The 12,992-nt window shown below is 40.8% G+C and overlaps 1 protein-coding gene across 2 annotated transcripts in view; it reads left to right on the forward strand.

The window, feature by feature from the left end:
- dip2cb (disco-interacting protein 2 homolog Cb) overlaps positions 1–12,992 on the forward strand; it is a 43,890-nt gene that overhangs the window by 14,376 nt on the left and 16,522 nt on the right. The window contains exons 2-17 of one of the 2 annotated variants that reach the window (XM_058418670.1): positions 2,450–2,521; positions 2,609–2,716; positions 3,496–3,636; positions 4,732–4,914; positions 5,182–5,316; positions 6,169–6,306; positions 7,101–7,220; positions 9,231–9,428; positions 11,088–11,179; positions 11,368–11,478; positions 11,667–11,790; positions 11,982–12,091; positions 12,200–12,302; positions 12,434–12,498; positions 12,585–12,678; positions 12,815–12,934. In XM_058418670.1, coding sequence (XP_058274653.1) covers positions 2,450–2,521; positions 2,609–2,716; positions 3,496–3,636; positions 4,732–4,914; positions 5,182–5,316; positions 6,169–6,306; positions 7,101–7,220; positions 9,231–9,428; positions 11,088–11,179; positions 11,368–11,478; positions 11,667–11,790; positions 11,982–12,091; positions 12,200–12,302; positions 12,434–12,498; positions 12,585–12,678; positions 12,815–12,934 — 1,914 coding nt within the window. The remainder of the gene's footprint in view (positions 1–2,449; positions 2,522–2,608; positions 2,717–3,495; positions 3,637–4,731; positions 4,915–5,181; positions 5,317–6,168; positions 6,307–7,100; positions 7,221–9,230; positions 9,429–11,087; positions 11,180–11,367; positions 11,479–11,666; positions 11,791–11,981; positions 12,092–12,199; positions 12,303–12,433; positions 12,499–12,584; positions 12,679–12,814; positions 12,935–12,992) is intronic. The other variant, XM_058418671.1, reaches the window with a different exon arrangement.

Genomic DNA, 12,992 nt, shown 5'->3' on the forward strand with positions numbered 1-12,992 from the left:
CAAGAACACGATCTGAATTGAGACTAAATGGCTATTAGAAAGCGTTTAAATCCTTTTAAGGAAACAGTTAAAACAGTATAAAAATGGTATGGAAATGCATCCCCAGCATACGTTCTGCATATGCTGCCTTTGAGAGAACACGCTGCTGCCACAACATCCTAAAAGCAGCAGATATTTAGTTCCACCAGTTCCATCTCAGGATTCTGTTGCTTTCTGAATTCGCTGGATCTTTTTTTATGGAGACAGCAGTCGAACCCACTGCACAGCTGACAGAATTGTGTTCATCTAGTCTAAAATACTGTCAGGCTAAACAACTAAATACACATTCACTCAACACCCCTAAAGCAGTGTGAGGCTATGCAAATCTGAGCCCAGACAAATGGATGGTCCTGCTCTTAACAATTCAACACAGTACTTTTACTCTGAAAATATATGTTTATAAGGCTTCTGAAATGTCTCACTAGGAAAAATACTAGAATTCTTTATTGTATATTAAACTGAAGGATTATAGTGTATAGCTGCAGTTGAAAAGTTGGGAAATTTTATGGCTGTAATACTGCAAGAATCCACTGAATGTCCTGTTTTACCTGCATGGAGCTTGTGCTAAACATAGCTGATGCTGACATGGTGTAAAAAGAACATTAAATAAACCAACCCCAAACATTAAGGTGGTGTTAATGTCACTCAGTGATGGTGTGAACATTAATTAATGCAGATGTTCATTATTTGGCTTATTCGGTTTATTATTGGGGGGGACAAAAGACATCATACATGTGCTAGTTAGGTTTTTATGTAAATGACAATGTTTTTATGTTGTCTGATATAGTGAAAGCATGTACAAAGTTATTGTAAAGCTTTACTAAGTAAGTAGAACTTGGGGATGTTTCCGTCACCTGAATTCTACTTAACATATCCTCCAAACAGGAAGAGAGCTATTTAAAGAAAAGCTATTTCAAACATTTGACCTTGCTGTGACCTTAACCCTGTTTGGATCAATTCCACAATCGAATCTGCACATCTGCTGGTTCCAGTGATAATTTCATTAAAAATCTTACAAAAGAACCCAAGCTATCATGCTGACAAGAATAGTGGACAGTTGCACAGATGGAAGGACAGACTGATTTCTTCAATAACAGAATTATTGAAAAGGGCTCTTATGTTCCTGAACATGAACGCACAAGAAACATTCCACAAACAGGAAAGAAGCTAGCGATGAAGCCCGTTTAACCGTGCTCTTCCATTGCCCCTGTTTTCGACCCTGGATCCAAAATCTAATCAGCTCATCTTCATGCCTTCCACTGGCATATGTTCGGGGTGATCTGATTGTAAGTGCTAAGTATAAGTGTGTCTCAGATGCACGTTGTGGTCTGATCACTCAGACTGTGTTTGGAGGTGATCTTGGACATGTATAACCACATAACATTTATTGTGTATTATCAGGTATTGTGATACCTGCGTACTTCCTGATCTGCCTAATCTACTGTCCTAGTTGGAAAATATCTAAAAATTACAAGATGAAGCCGTGGAGTTCTCCACCACCAGGCTTAGTCTATGAAGGTGCTGCTGTAAAAGCAGAGACTAAAGCAGCTGCTTTTCATATCGGCTTTCGCCCTCTCAAGTTTCATTAGCAGGCCTCGCGATCGAAACCTTTGAAACAGTCCAGACAGGTACCTGACCCAGGATTTACTGGACATTTCTGCCTGAAAAACCAATGTAATCCAGTGTAAGACTAATGTATTAAATTTATACGACACCATTCCTCCAGCAGAAATGATGTGAAATCCACATCCAGAATGCCACATGTAAACAGCTGACCACTTTAGAGCAGGATGGAGCCAGTAAGAATCCTGTATAATTCCTACAAGCAGTTATTCTTAAGATGCATTCTTGAGATATCACACTAACCAGATTCAGACCTAATTCTGAAACCTAATGCCTCCACCACCTAGTGATAGAGGCATAAAACACTCTGGTGGAGAAACTCATCCCCCTCCTCATTTCCCACTTATGTCTGTCATCATGGTTACAGTTTAAGCATTCAAGATGTAAGGTGTGAATGGATGATAGGAAATTGAGCCAATCAGTGATTTTACACAGCGCGTCAGTAGTTATAAAATTATGATTCATGGTCTTTTTACTCTCTCTCTCTCTCGGTCTCTCTCTGGTTTTATTGGTAGCATGACATAAAGTTCTAAGTGTTGTACTGTATGTGTAGATACATGCTGCGCTCGACTAATGCTCTGCAGATGATATTTAAACAGTAAGAACATTTAGTACACGAGATTTGTTCCTGTGTACCTCACACATTAATTTGTTATTCTGTTTGCAACATATAAATATCACCAAATCAGCGGGGTTGCTTTGAAAGAAATTGACACAGTTTTTGAGTTCATTGAAGTTTCATTCTGCACGTTTTTGTCAGTACTCAACGCTGCTGTTTGATTTGCAGGGGACATCACTCAGAAGGGTTACGAGAAGAAAAGAGCCAAACTCATTCGAGCCTACCTGCCCCATGCACCAGGTACTACACATGTATATAAACTCCCCTGCGTTCAGTCAAATGCACACTGTATAGCGGATGATTAGCTTAAGGTTTTGTGCTTTTCAGTAGGAGCAGAGTCTCGAGTCCCTGTGACTCCTTCTTCATCCTCTTCGTTCTCATCTCGTTACCAACGGCGACGCTCCACTGGCTCACGGGATGAGCGATATTGCTCCGGTAAGAAAAAAAAAGGTGCTAAACTTAACAAGACTCAAGTCTTGTATCTTTTAATATGTACTTATAACCTGTTTAATAATTTAAGGTACATAATTGGACCTTTTAGAGTAAAGATTTAAAGGTACAACACATGCACCTGTTAGATACATGCTATAAAGCTAACATTTGAGGGTACAACCCTGTCTACAAGCAGCAGTACAGTTTAGTACACATATTTTGTACATAGGCAAACAGACACAGAGCAGTTTGTGGCCATCTGTCAGTCACACCCATGTGTGGTTCTTCTCCAAACTGTTACCACAAAGCTGGAAAATCACAATAGTCTTGAATGTCTTTGTGTGCTGTAGAGTTAAGTTTTGCCTTCAATGCAACTAAGAGGCTCAAACCAGTTCCAGCATGACAATGCCTCTAGGCAGAAACTGAAGTCCATTAAGACAAGGAAGTTGAGTGGCCTTCACAGAGCCCTGCCCTTTGCCCCACTGAACATATTTAGGGTGAACTGTATTGACAACTGCATTCTAGGACTTTCTACAGACTTGAGCATAAATCCCTAAAGTCACGCTCCAAAACACAGTGGGAAGACTTCCCAGAAGAGTGGAGCTTATTATAATGGCAAAGGTCGACTAAGTCTGGATTGGGATGTTCAAAAAACATATGGGTGGCCATGCAGTATATCAGTACACACACACACACACACACACACACACACACACAATACTGCTTTGAAATAACGTAGTATTATATTAATGCCTAATTGTTTTTTATTGTTGTTCTCTTAGATGTTCACTCTGAAGCCGTTCAGGCAGCACTGGAGCGTCAGTGTGAAAGAAAGATGGCCGTCCCCATGCCCTCTAAACGACACTCCCTCGTTGTCCAAACATCTATGGAAGCATACACACCTCCAGGTCACTATGATGAGGGTGTGTGTGTGTGTGTGTCCTTGAAAAAGGGTTTATATTTCAGTATAAACTGTATATATGTATGTTTATTAACACATATTCTAGCAGATAAACATCAGCCTCAAGAACATCTCCTTCTGCTGTTCTTGAAGACACACCAACAAACCAAAACTAAAGTCAGTTGTCCCTCTGTTTATACCCAATACGTAGAAAAAAAAAGACGTGTGTGCATGTACAAATCCACACAAACAAAAAGTCCCACCTTTGCACACATCTGAGGCCCTTTCTTCATATGCCTCATAATAAACACAACACAAATACACTGTAATATTAAATTTTCTGATGTGTTAATGTTGTTCACTTGCTCATGTTAAATAATTGTGTTTGTATATATTATGATTTGAAACCAGCATTAGCATGATTGGCTAAGAACAGTAAAGAACACTGAAGCAAACAAAATGATTTGTGTGTGTGTCTGTTTATGCATTTTTGCACACACATATCAGTCCCTCCTGGAATTTGCATAGTTTTTCTGTTAAAATTTTGCAGCCAGAAATGATTGAGTTTTTGTACTTTTTTGTGCAAAACTACTTCAATCAGCCAACTTGCAAGCTAAGAATTCCTATTTTAAACTCCTGTGAAAACACATACAATTTCTTGTTATGGTAGCTGTACTCATGCTCAATGCACATGATTCGAAGAGGTCTTTGGGTGTATGTGTGTTGTGATTGTGTAACATGCCTTGTCTTGGCTTAAACCTGCTAATTTTACATACAATTCTGTGATTGTGAAATCCTAGAGCAGGGGTAGGCACGTTCGGTCCTAAAGAGCCACAGTCCTGCAGATTTCAGCTCCAACCCTGAACATACCTGAACAAGCTAATCAAGGTCTTCAGGATTACTAAGGCTACAGGCAGGTGAGTTTTTTTTCAGGGCTGGAGCTGAAATCTGCAGGACTGTGACTCTCTAAGACCGAACTTGCCTACCCCTGTCCTAGAGGGACTGATGTATTAGTGTGTGATTTTTGTGCTTGGATTTTGTGCATGTTCTGTGTATGAGACTGGCTAGTTCACTGCGCTCTCTCTCTCTCTCTCTCTCTCACTCACAATACTGATAGACTCGTCATCGTGCTCTGAGGGTGAAGGGTCCCTAGGAAGAGCCAGAGGTGCAGGAGTGGAGGCCTGGATCAGCCGAGCACTACGCGGCTCATCATCTTCAACCACATCTTCATCATCATCGCACAGCAATGGATCTGCCAATGCAGCACGTTTGGCAGAGAGTAATGCACACACTTACAGCTGTGAGTACACATGAACACATGTCTTTTTGCATAATACTTTTGAGCACACACACCTGCTGTCAGTGCTCAGGTCTCTCAGGTTTACTGATAGCAGCTGTGTGTAGTTTAGCTACTTTATAAGAGTAAGTCAGATTGTCAGTAGCAGTGTTTATATGATCATTAATCTGAACATCTACATGCAACAAGCAAAAACTGGACTCTTTACTGTCTATGTAATCTTATAAACACACATTGTTTCTTTCTGCCTCCTCTCTTTCCCTCATCAAGTCGGCCAAGTTTCTCATCTGTCCCTCAAGAGGCGGGGCTTAAGGGAGATGGGTGTCTCGTTAGAGAATGGTAACGTCGGGCAACGTTCTTATGACTACCAGTCCGAGCGTCCTTGGTCATCGCTGGACTCAGAGGGTCAGTGTGCCATGTCTCATTAAAGTACGCCTGATCCTGCAGTGTAATCTGTGTTCAGCCTGAAGCACTGTAATTGTTCTTGCCAGCATCAGGAATGCTATCCAAAGTCTCTGTCATCTGTGGCAGGCAGCCCAGGACAGCATACAGGGGCCTGACAGTGGGTAGGCAGGATGTCCTCATTATTCAGAGCTAAATATCTGGTGATATACACCGAAATCAGACCCTGTTTGTGTGAACATTATAATGAACAGGAGATCACTTGTTCACCAAACCTGGGAAATAATCCCATATTATCAGTTTGCATTTGCTCCTGTAGATAACACTGGTATGCAGCAGCTAAGCAGATCACAAGTAGGATGAGAACTGAGTGTACTTCATGAACATTTAAAAGGTAGCTTACCCTCTGGCGATTACTAAACAATCAACTTCTGTTTAGATTAATGCATTTCCTACACATTTAATGATATGAAATGAATATTGTTCAGCGCTAATGTAAGCTAAGGTTCTGTGATTATATCCAGTTATGTCATCATATAGATGCTCAAAGCCAGGGAGGTCAGAGCCAGGGAGCAGATTCTTTTGTAACATTACAAAATGAGTTCATAACAAGCTCCTTTTTCTAATTTACGGATTTTCGAAGAGTTGAAAAATTCCAGTTTGGGCTCTGTAGGCAATGTGACCGACTAAACCTTCACATGCTCTATTCAGTTAAAGAGATCTTCTGCTGAATAAATCATAAGCAGTAACAGTAATGCGTCATGCACTCTCACACACAAAGTGTAGAAAGAAAAAGGATATGTTGGTCATAGTTATAGGACTGAGATATGAGTATTGTTTTTGTCCTGTATACAGACAGTCATCCTGCACCTCCTGACATCACAAGCTGCATGTCCGACCCGCCCCTCGTTACCATGGAGCGCCCGCAGGTTGCCTTGCCAACCAAGCCTATGCCCAAATATGGCAACGCTGAGCTCATGGAGACAGGAGATGGTGAGTAAGGAATGAGTGTGTTTGTGTGGTGTAAAGCTGCCATGGAACAGTTGCATGCATACTTGAATCAAATAATTCATTATTATTATTTTTATCATTATGGCGTGTCACATAACCACTAACAGTGGGAAATAAGATTAATAAGCTCTGCACAGCTACATGAGAATATCAAAGTCAAAGGAATTGAATATTGGTGTCAAAGGAATTGAAATCATGTCTGAAGCTTTCTTCTATAATGATTAATATATACTTTCCTGACATTTTAATAGGAACACCTGCACATCTGCTCATTTATGCAGTTCCCCGGTCAGTCAGCTGTGCAGCAGCATCCCAGTGCCTAAACTCATGCAGATTAAAGCGTTTCAGTTAACAGAAAAAGACCAAGTGTTATATGTATTTTTCTAATATTCAGCTGTCCAGTTTGGGGTAGTCTGTGTCCATGATAGCCCCAGATTCAGCAGTGATTTTCTGCTGTTGTAGCCCATCTGCCTCAAGGATTGATGTTTTGTGATTGCTGAGATACTTTTCAGCCTGCCACAATTTTAAAGATCTATTGTATGTGTTATTGTGTCATTTTTCCCCTGATCTTTTGTTTTTGTTTGTTGTCATCCCCCCCCCTCTTATTGTTAGTAAAAGTGACAATAAGAGACGAGGCTAAACCAAAGCTTAATCAGGGCTTGCCTCATTTGTACATAAGCTCTAATATGTGTAAGAGAATGTGTACATTAATGTGAAGGTGTATTTGTGTATGTGAGTGTATGTTCATATCTGTGTGTCTTTGATTTGATATGTAGGTGTGCCTGTGAGTAGTCGTGTGTCCTCTAAGATTCAGCAGCTGGTAAACACTCTGAAGAAACCCAAGAGACGTCCTCTGAGGGAGTACTTTATTGACGACTTTGAGGAACTGCTGGAAGGTACGGACACAGTGATATTTGGAACACCTCAGGTGTCACAGAGAGACATTCATATGGGTTATTGCAGTCCTTTCTGCTTAACCCTCATAGTTTGTTGTCCTGAAACAATTAGATTTGTAGAAACAGAACATTAGCAGACATTATTTGCTAGGAAAATGATTTAAAGAAAACCCCATAATGCATTCATTTAGAGCTTAACTTTCCTTTCAAGTAAGTAATGAAAAAGGAAATAGTCTTACCAAAGTCCAGCAACCACACGACAGTGAATAACCACCAAGGACAATGAGAATCATCTCAAGAACTTTACAAAAATTGGGTAATAATGACCCAAGGTTACACCGCAACCAGTGCATGCAAAGCAAGGCTTATCGCTGAAGCATGTAATTTACACACTTTTTAGCTGAAGTACAAAAGGAAGACCCAGGTCATCATCCTGTGTAGACTTATTAGGAGAGGACCTAAGGGACTCCAGGACCAATGCAAAATCCCAGGGTGGGACTCATGGTGGATGGAACAACTACAAGTCTTTCAGAAAGATTATAATGAGTTTATAAGCCCTCTGAGAGATTCCAGCCATGATGCTGGGATATGGTGCATGGCCTTCACATAGACTTGCTGCTGTCTAGCAGTCCTTGAAGAAGCATTGGTGGTTTGGGAACTGGGGAGTGCCACAGATCTACAGACACTAGCAAAATGTTTTCTGTTTCCCAGGAAGGAAGCCACCAGAGTTTCCCCCTAAGTAAACGTAGTCACATTGGAGCCATAACCAGGGCTTTGTGACTTAGTTGTTGTATTCTGTGAAATGTACAGTAGACGGTGGGGCCAGTTGAAGACCAGGCGTAGTCATGTGGGTGAGGATGTCCTTGTCTGCCAGCATACTGACGCCTCTAGCCATCAGAGGAGATCAGGTTGCTTGCATATATCTGGAAAACACCCATGGTACTAAAGAGACACAAAAGCATAAAAGAGTGACTTGGAATGCCTGCTCTTCTAATGCAAATGTCAAAAAGCACTGGTGTTCAGGGACAATGGGAAGATGGAAATAGGCATTATGTAGATCCACAGACTTTTCATGGCTACTTTTCATGGTAGCAGGTCCAAAGAGCATTGCTGGCAGTGGATATTTCTCCATGCATGACATGCCTGATGCAGAACCCTACACTCATCAGTATGTCATCATTCTATCTGCTTGGCCACTGCACACTTAGGCACAGAGATTTGTTGTGAGCCCACCTGTGATGGAATGGAGGCATGCGCATTTGGTATGTAGCTGGAACCGACCTGTGGCACTAGCTAAAGCATACTCCACTTAGTGCAGTTAAGCTGTGAATCTACAACCTCCTTAAAGCTCTCGATTAAATCCTGTCTTGTTTTTGGACACTGCTGAGGTCTGAGAGGGACTTGACTCCAGCTCGAATGCTGTGTGTAAGTGGATTTTGGTTGTGTTAGCAGGCTCTCAGCAAACAGCACACTGTACAGTGAAGGTAACCACTTTGGCAGTTCTAGCCAGTTGGTACATAGCAGTGAAGCAAAGAAAAAAATACGTGAAGCCACTTAAGTGTCATGTATGCACAAGTCAAGCTAACAAGACTAGCACCCATTGAATTTCTCAGGAGTGTAGAGGAAAGGTGCTAGAATGTAAAAAAAAATGCACTCATCCTGGCAGAGGAGAAATTAGGAAATGATGGAGTCTGTCACCAGATTGGGAAGATGTGATGCCTGTAGCTACATAGTGACAGTAGAGCAGATGGCTCTGTAATGGTGTACATGTGGTCCTGTACAAGACGAGAAGAAGACAAAGCTAGACAAAGACTAACCCTGAGGCTCCAGATCCACCGTGACCCTGTCACACCTTTTAAAGATCTATTATATTTTGTTTTCTTCTTGAGTGTTTTCAGCAAAATTTTATTTAATGTGTAATTGTATATAATTATGTACATAATGTGTGTGTGTGTAGGGGGATGTATATTTGTACATGAATTTATAACGTAGTGTTGATTTTTCTTACAGTTCGACAGCCTGATCCTTCCTTACCACATCCGGAAGGGGCAGAATCGAAAATATCCCAAGGAGAGGAACTGGGAAGACTTAAGAATTGCCCCGCATCTCTAGAGGCAGCCTTACAGCGCTGGGGAGCCATTGCACCCAAAGCACCATGTCTGACCGTCACACACGCCGGGGCTAAACAACCTTACACTCTCACATATGGTACGAACGTAAACACCTGCACAAAGAGCCGCGTTTTAACATTTTCATATGTCATTTTTTACAAAAATTTGTACACATCTAGAGGAAGCATTTAGAGAGATCCTTTACTTGTATGATGAAACAAGTCTGCAATGACAAAAGCAGGCTGGATGTTAACACCTTTTTTCACTTTTTCAGTGTCCGTCTCATAACTCTTCACGTGCTTACTGGTCCATCCGTCTCTCTCTCTCTCTCTCTCTCTCTCTCTCTCTCTCTCTCTCTCCCTCTCTCCCTCTCCCTCTCCCTCTCCCTCTCTCCCTCTCTCCCTCTCCCTCTCCCTCTCCCTCTCCGTCTCCCTCTCTCTCCCCAATACACACAGTGTAGAAAAAGCCCTATGTTAACTACCACCAGGTGCACGCTCATTCCTACCACTCATTCCCCTGGTTCCACCCTCCAATCACAAACCAGTGCTCGACCACGTCCCCCGCCACCACAGAAATATTAACTTTTTAATATTAACTGCTAAGTTAATATTAACTTAACAGGAATATTAACTGCTTCCTGTATGATTGGCACTCAGTTTGTAACTTACAGGAAAATATAATAGGATAAAATTTGTGACATACAGGAAAATATAATAGGATATAAGAACAAGATGAGGAAATCTGCTCCAACATAAAAGCTGATGTTACTCAGACTGCCATGAAGAGGCTAATAATACAGTGGACTGGGTGTAAAGATGCCTTGTGCCCCGAGTCTCCTGGGATAGACTTCAGGTTTATCATGGCCCAGTAACATAAGTGGGATGGATGGATGGATGGATGGATTGAGTGTAAAGACTGGCATCCTGTCCAGGGTAAACAGTGCCTTGTGTCACGAGTCTCCTGGGATAGACTTCAGGTTTAGCGCAATAAAGTAGGATAAGTGGGATGGATGGATGGATGATTGGATGGATGGACTGGGTGTGAAGCTGCAAAAAACAAAAAAAGTGGAGAAGCTTACAGTTCTTGTTTGCTCTTTAGACATCTTTACTAATCCCACCCTGTCTATATTGATCTCCCACTTACAGGACCAGCCACCTCTAAACATTTCATGAGACACTGAATAGTTCACATGTTCTGATTTTGTCTCCCCATGTTGATTTTAACTTTAATATCATGTAGTGTATCTTAACAGATGCAACTGCAGTTTGCATAATCATTGTAGATTATGATTTTTTTATATAAAGTGCACAGCATAGAGACTGTGGTTTTATGTGGAAAACAGGTGAAAAATCTAAAATCGAGTTTAATATCAGCAACCTGAAGATATTATTCTGGGTAAATGGATAAAAAATGCAAATCTGAACCAATGACGTTTATCATAAAAGAGATATTTTGAAAGGTATGCTTTTATGCAGTTCTGTCTGTATAGCAGTCTTACAGGCTCAGCAATGTATATAAATTCAGTCAAATATTAAATCTTCAAATCTAACTCTAAAACAAACTCATAAGACAACTGAAATGTATTGAAGAGTGACTCATTTTTGCAGCCTCTGTTTTACCTTGCCACTTATCACATTTATGCAGTGTGATTTTATGGGGAATGTATTCACTCCCATCAACTCCCTTCTGCTTTTAAAGTAGTTACTCGATGAGTTTAATGTAGAATAAATTCATCACACTGACTGTATCTGTGTAGGTAAGCTGTGGTCCAGGAGTATGAAAGTGGCCTATTACATCCTCCACAAACTTGGAACCAAGCAAGAACCCATCGTTCGTCCAGGAGACAGAGTAAGTCTGACCTTAAATCACTTCCTGTTACTCACAGTGATGAACATCCCCCAAAAACCACAAACTAATAATTATTTCAGTCTCTCAAGGGACCTTCAAGAGCTGAATGTTTGCTTAAATGGTAAAAAGGGAGGAAGAAGACTGTAATTTTTTTTTCTTTACTTCTTTTGTGTGTGTGTGTGTTATAGGTGGCATTGGTGTACCCCAATAATGACCCTGTGGCATTTCTGGTGGCGTTTTATGGCTGTCTGTTAGCTGAAGTCGTCCCAGTACCCATTGAAGTGCCACTTAGCAAAAAGGTAATAGCCACTTTTACTAAAAAAAACAAACAACAACTGTCATTGTTGTAAAAAAAATGCAAATTCATCTGATTTTCTGTTTTAAAAATATAACTCTTTCTCTTAGTTGTGAAAGTCATGACTTTCACATACTAGTATTCTTCTGTTTTTTTTTCACCCTCATATTTTTGGCTCTTTTATCCCCAAAGGATGCTGGGAGTCAGCAGATCGGTTTCCTACTGGGCAGCTGCGGGGTTGCCGTGGCACTGACCAGTGATGCATGTCACAAAGGCCTTCCCAAGAGTCTCAGTGGTGACATTGTCCAGTTCAAAGGTTGGAGACTCCATCAGAGTGATTCAGACCTCATAATATTAACTCTCACTTCAAGTGCTTTCTGTATTCTCGAACAGCCTTTCTGTTGTTCTAGTGTTCTACCCTTACAGAGCTGCACTTTGTTGCTTTCCACTAGTTGGAACTTGTGCTTATGGTTCATGTTTGCCTTCTTATTTAATTTTTTTTCCCAGGCTGGCCAAAGCTGTTGTGGGTTGTGACGGAGTCGAAGCATTTATCGAAACCTCCCAGAGAGTGGTACCCTCTAATTAAAGATGCTAACAATGACACTGCGTATATTGAGGTTTACATTTTTTCTTATTTTGTTATCTTTTAATATCTGTAAGATTTGTATAGTTTTAACTATTAATAGTTCTGATTATTTATTGATGTTTGTTTGTTTTTTGCTTAGTATAAGACATGCAAAGATGGAAGTGTTCTGGGAGTGACTGTGACAAGAATGGCCATGCTCACACATTGCCAAACACTCACACACACATGTGGATACAGTGAAGGTAAAAGACACAGATGCACACGGTCAGCTGTACACAGTAACAGAAACACACACTCTTCACTCTTGTTTAAGTAGAAAAACCTTTATATGAAACATGAAAACACAGTTATGGTGTGTGTGTGTGTGTTTCAGCTGAGACTCTTGTGAATGTGTTGGATTTTAAGAAGGATGTAGGACTGTGGCATGGCGTTTTATCGGTGATTATTTATCTCCACAGTTAAATATTATATAGAATTGTTATTTCTTTTCTGCTTTTTGACAAACTTGCTGTCCATGTTTGCAGAGTGTTTTCAACATGCTTCACACTGTGAGTGTTCCATATGCACTCATGAAAGTAAATCCATTGTCCTGGGTTCAGAAAGTCTGTCACTATAAAGGTAAACACATTGGCAGCCTTTTTCCCTCTACTGAAAACAACTAGGCTTTGTTCAGAATTTCAGTCTGATCTTTTTTTGATTTTGTCATCATTGTTTTCTTTCTCTTTTTCACCATATTGTGTGTGTGTGTGTGTAGCTAAAGTGGTGTGTGTGAAGAGTAGGGATCTTCACTGGGCTCTGATAGCATACCGAGATCAGAGTGACATCAACCTGAGCTCCCTCCGTATGCTGCTAGTTGCTGATGGAGCAAATCCATGTGAGTGTGTGTGTGTGTGTGTTATGAGGAGTGTTAATTCAGAAATATCTCATCCTGC

This window comes from Hemibagrus wyckioides, linkage group LG20 (genome assembly GCF_019097595.1).
Source record: "Hemibagrus wyckioides isolate EC202008001 linkage group LG20, SWU_Hwy_1.0, whole genome shotgun sequence".
Classification (NCBI taxonomy): Eukaryota; Metazoa; Chordata; class Actinopteri; order Siluriformes; family Bagridae; genus Hemibagrus; species Hemibagrus wyckioides.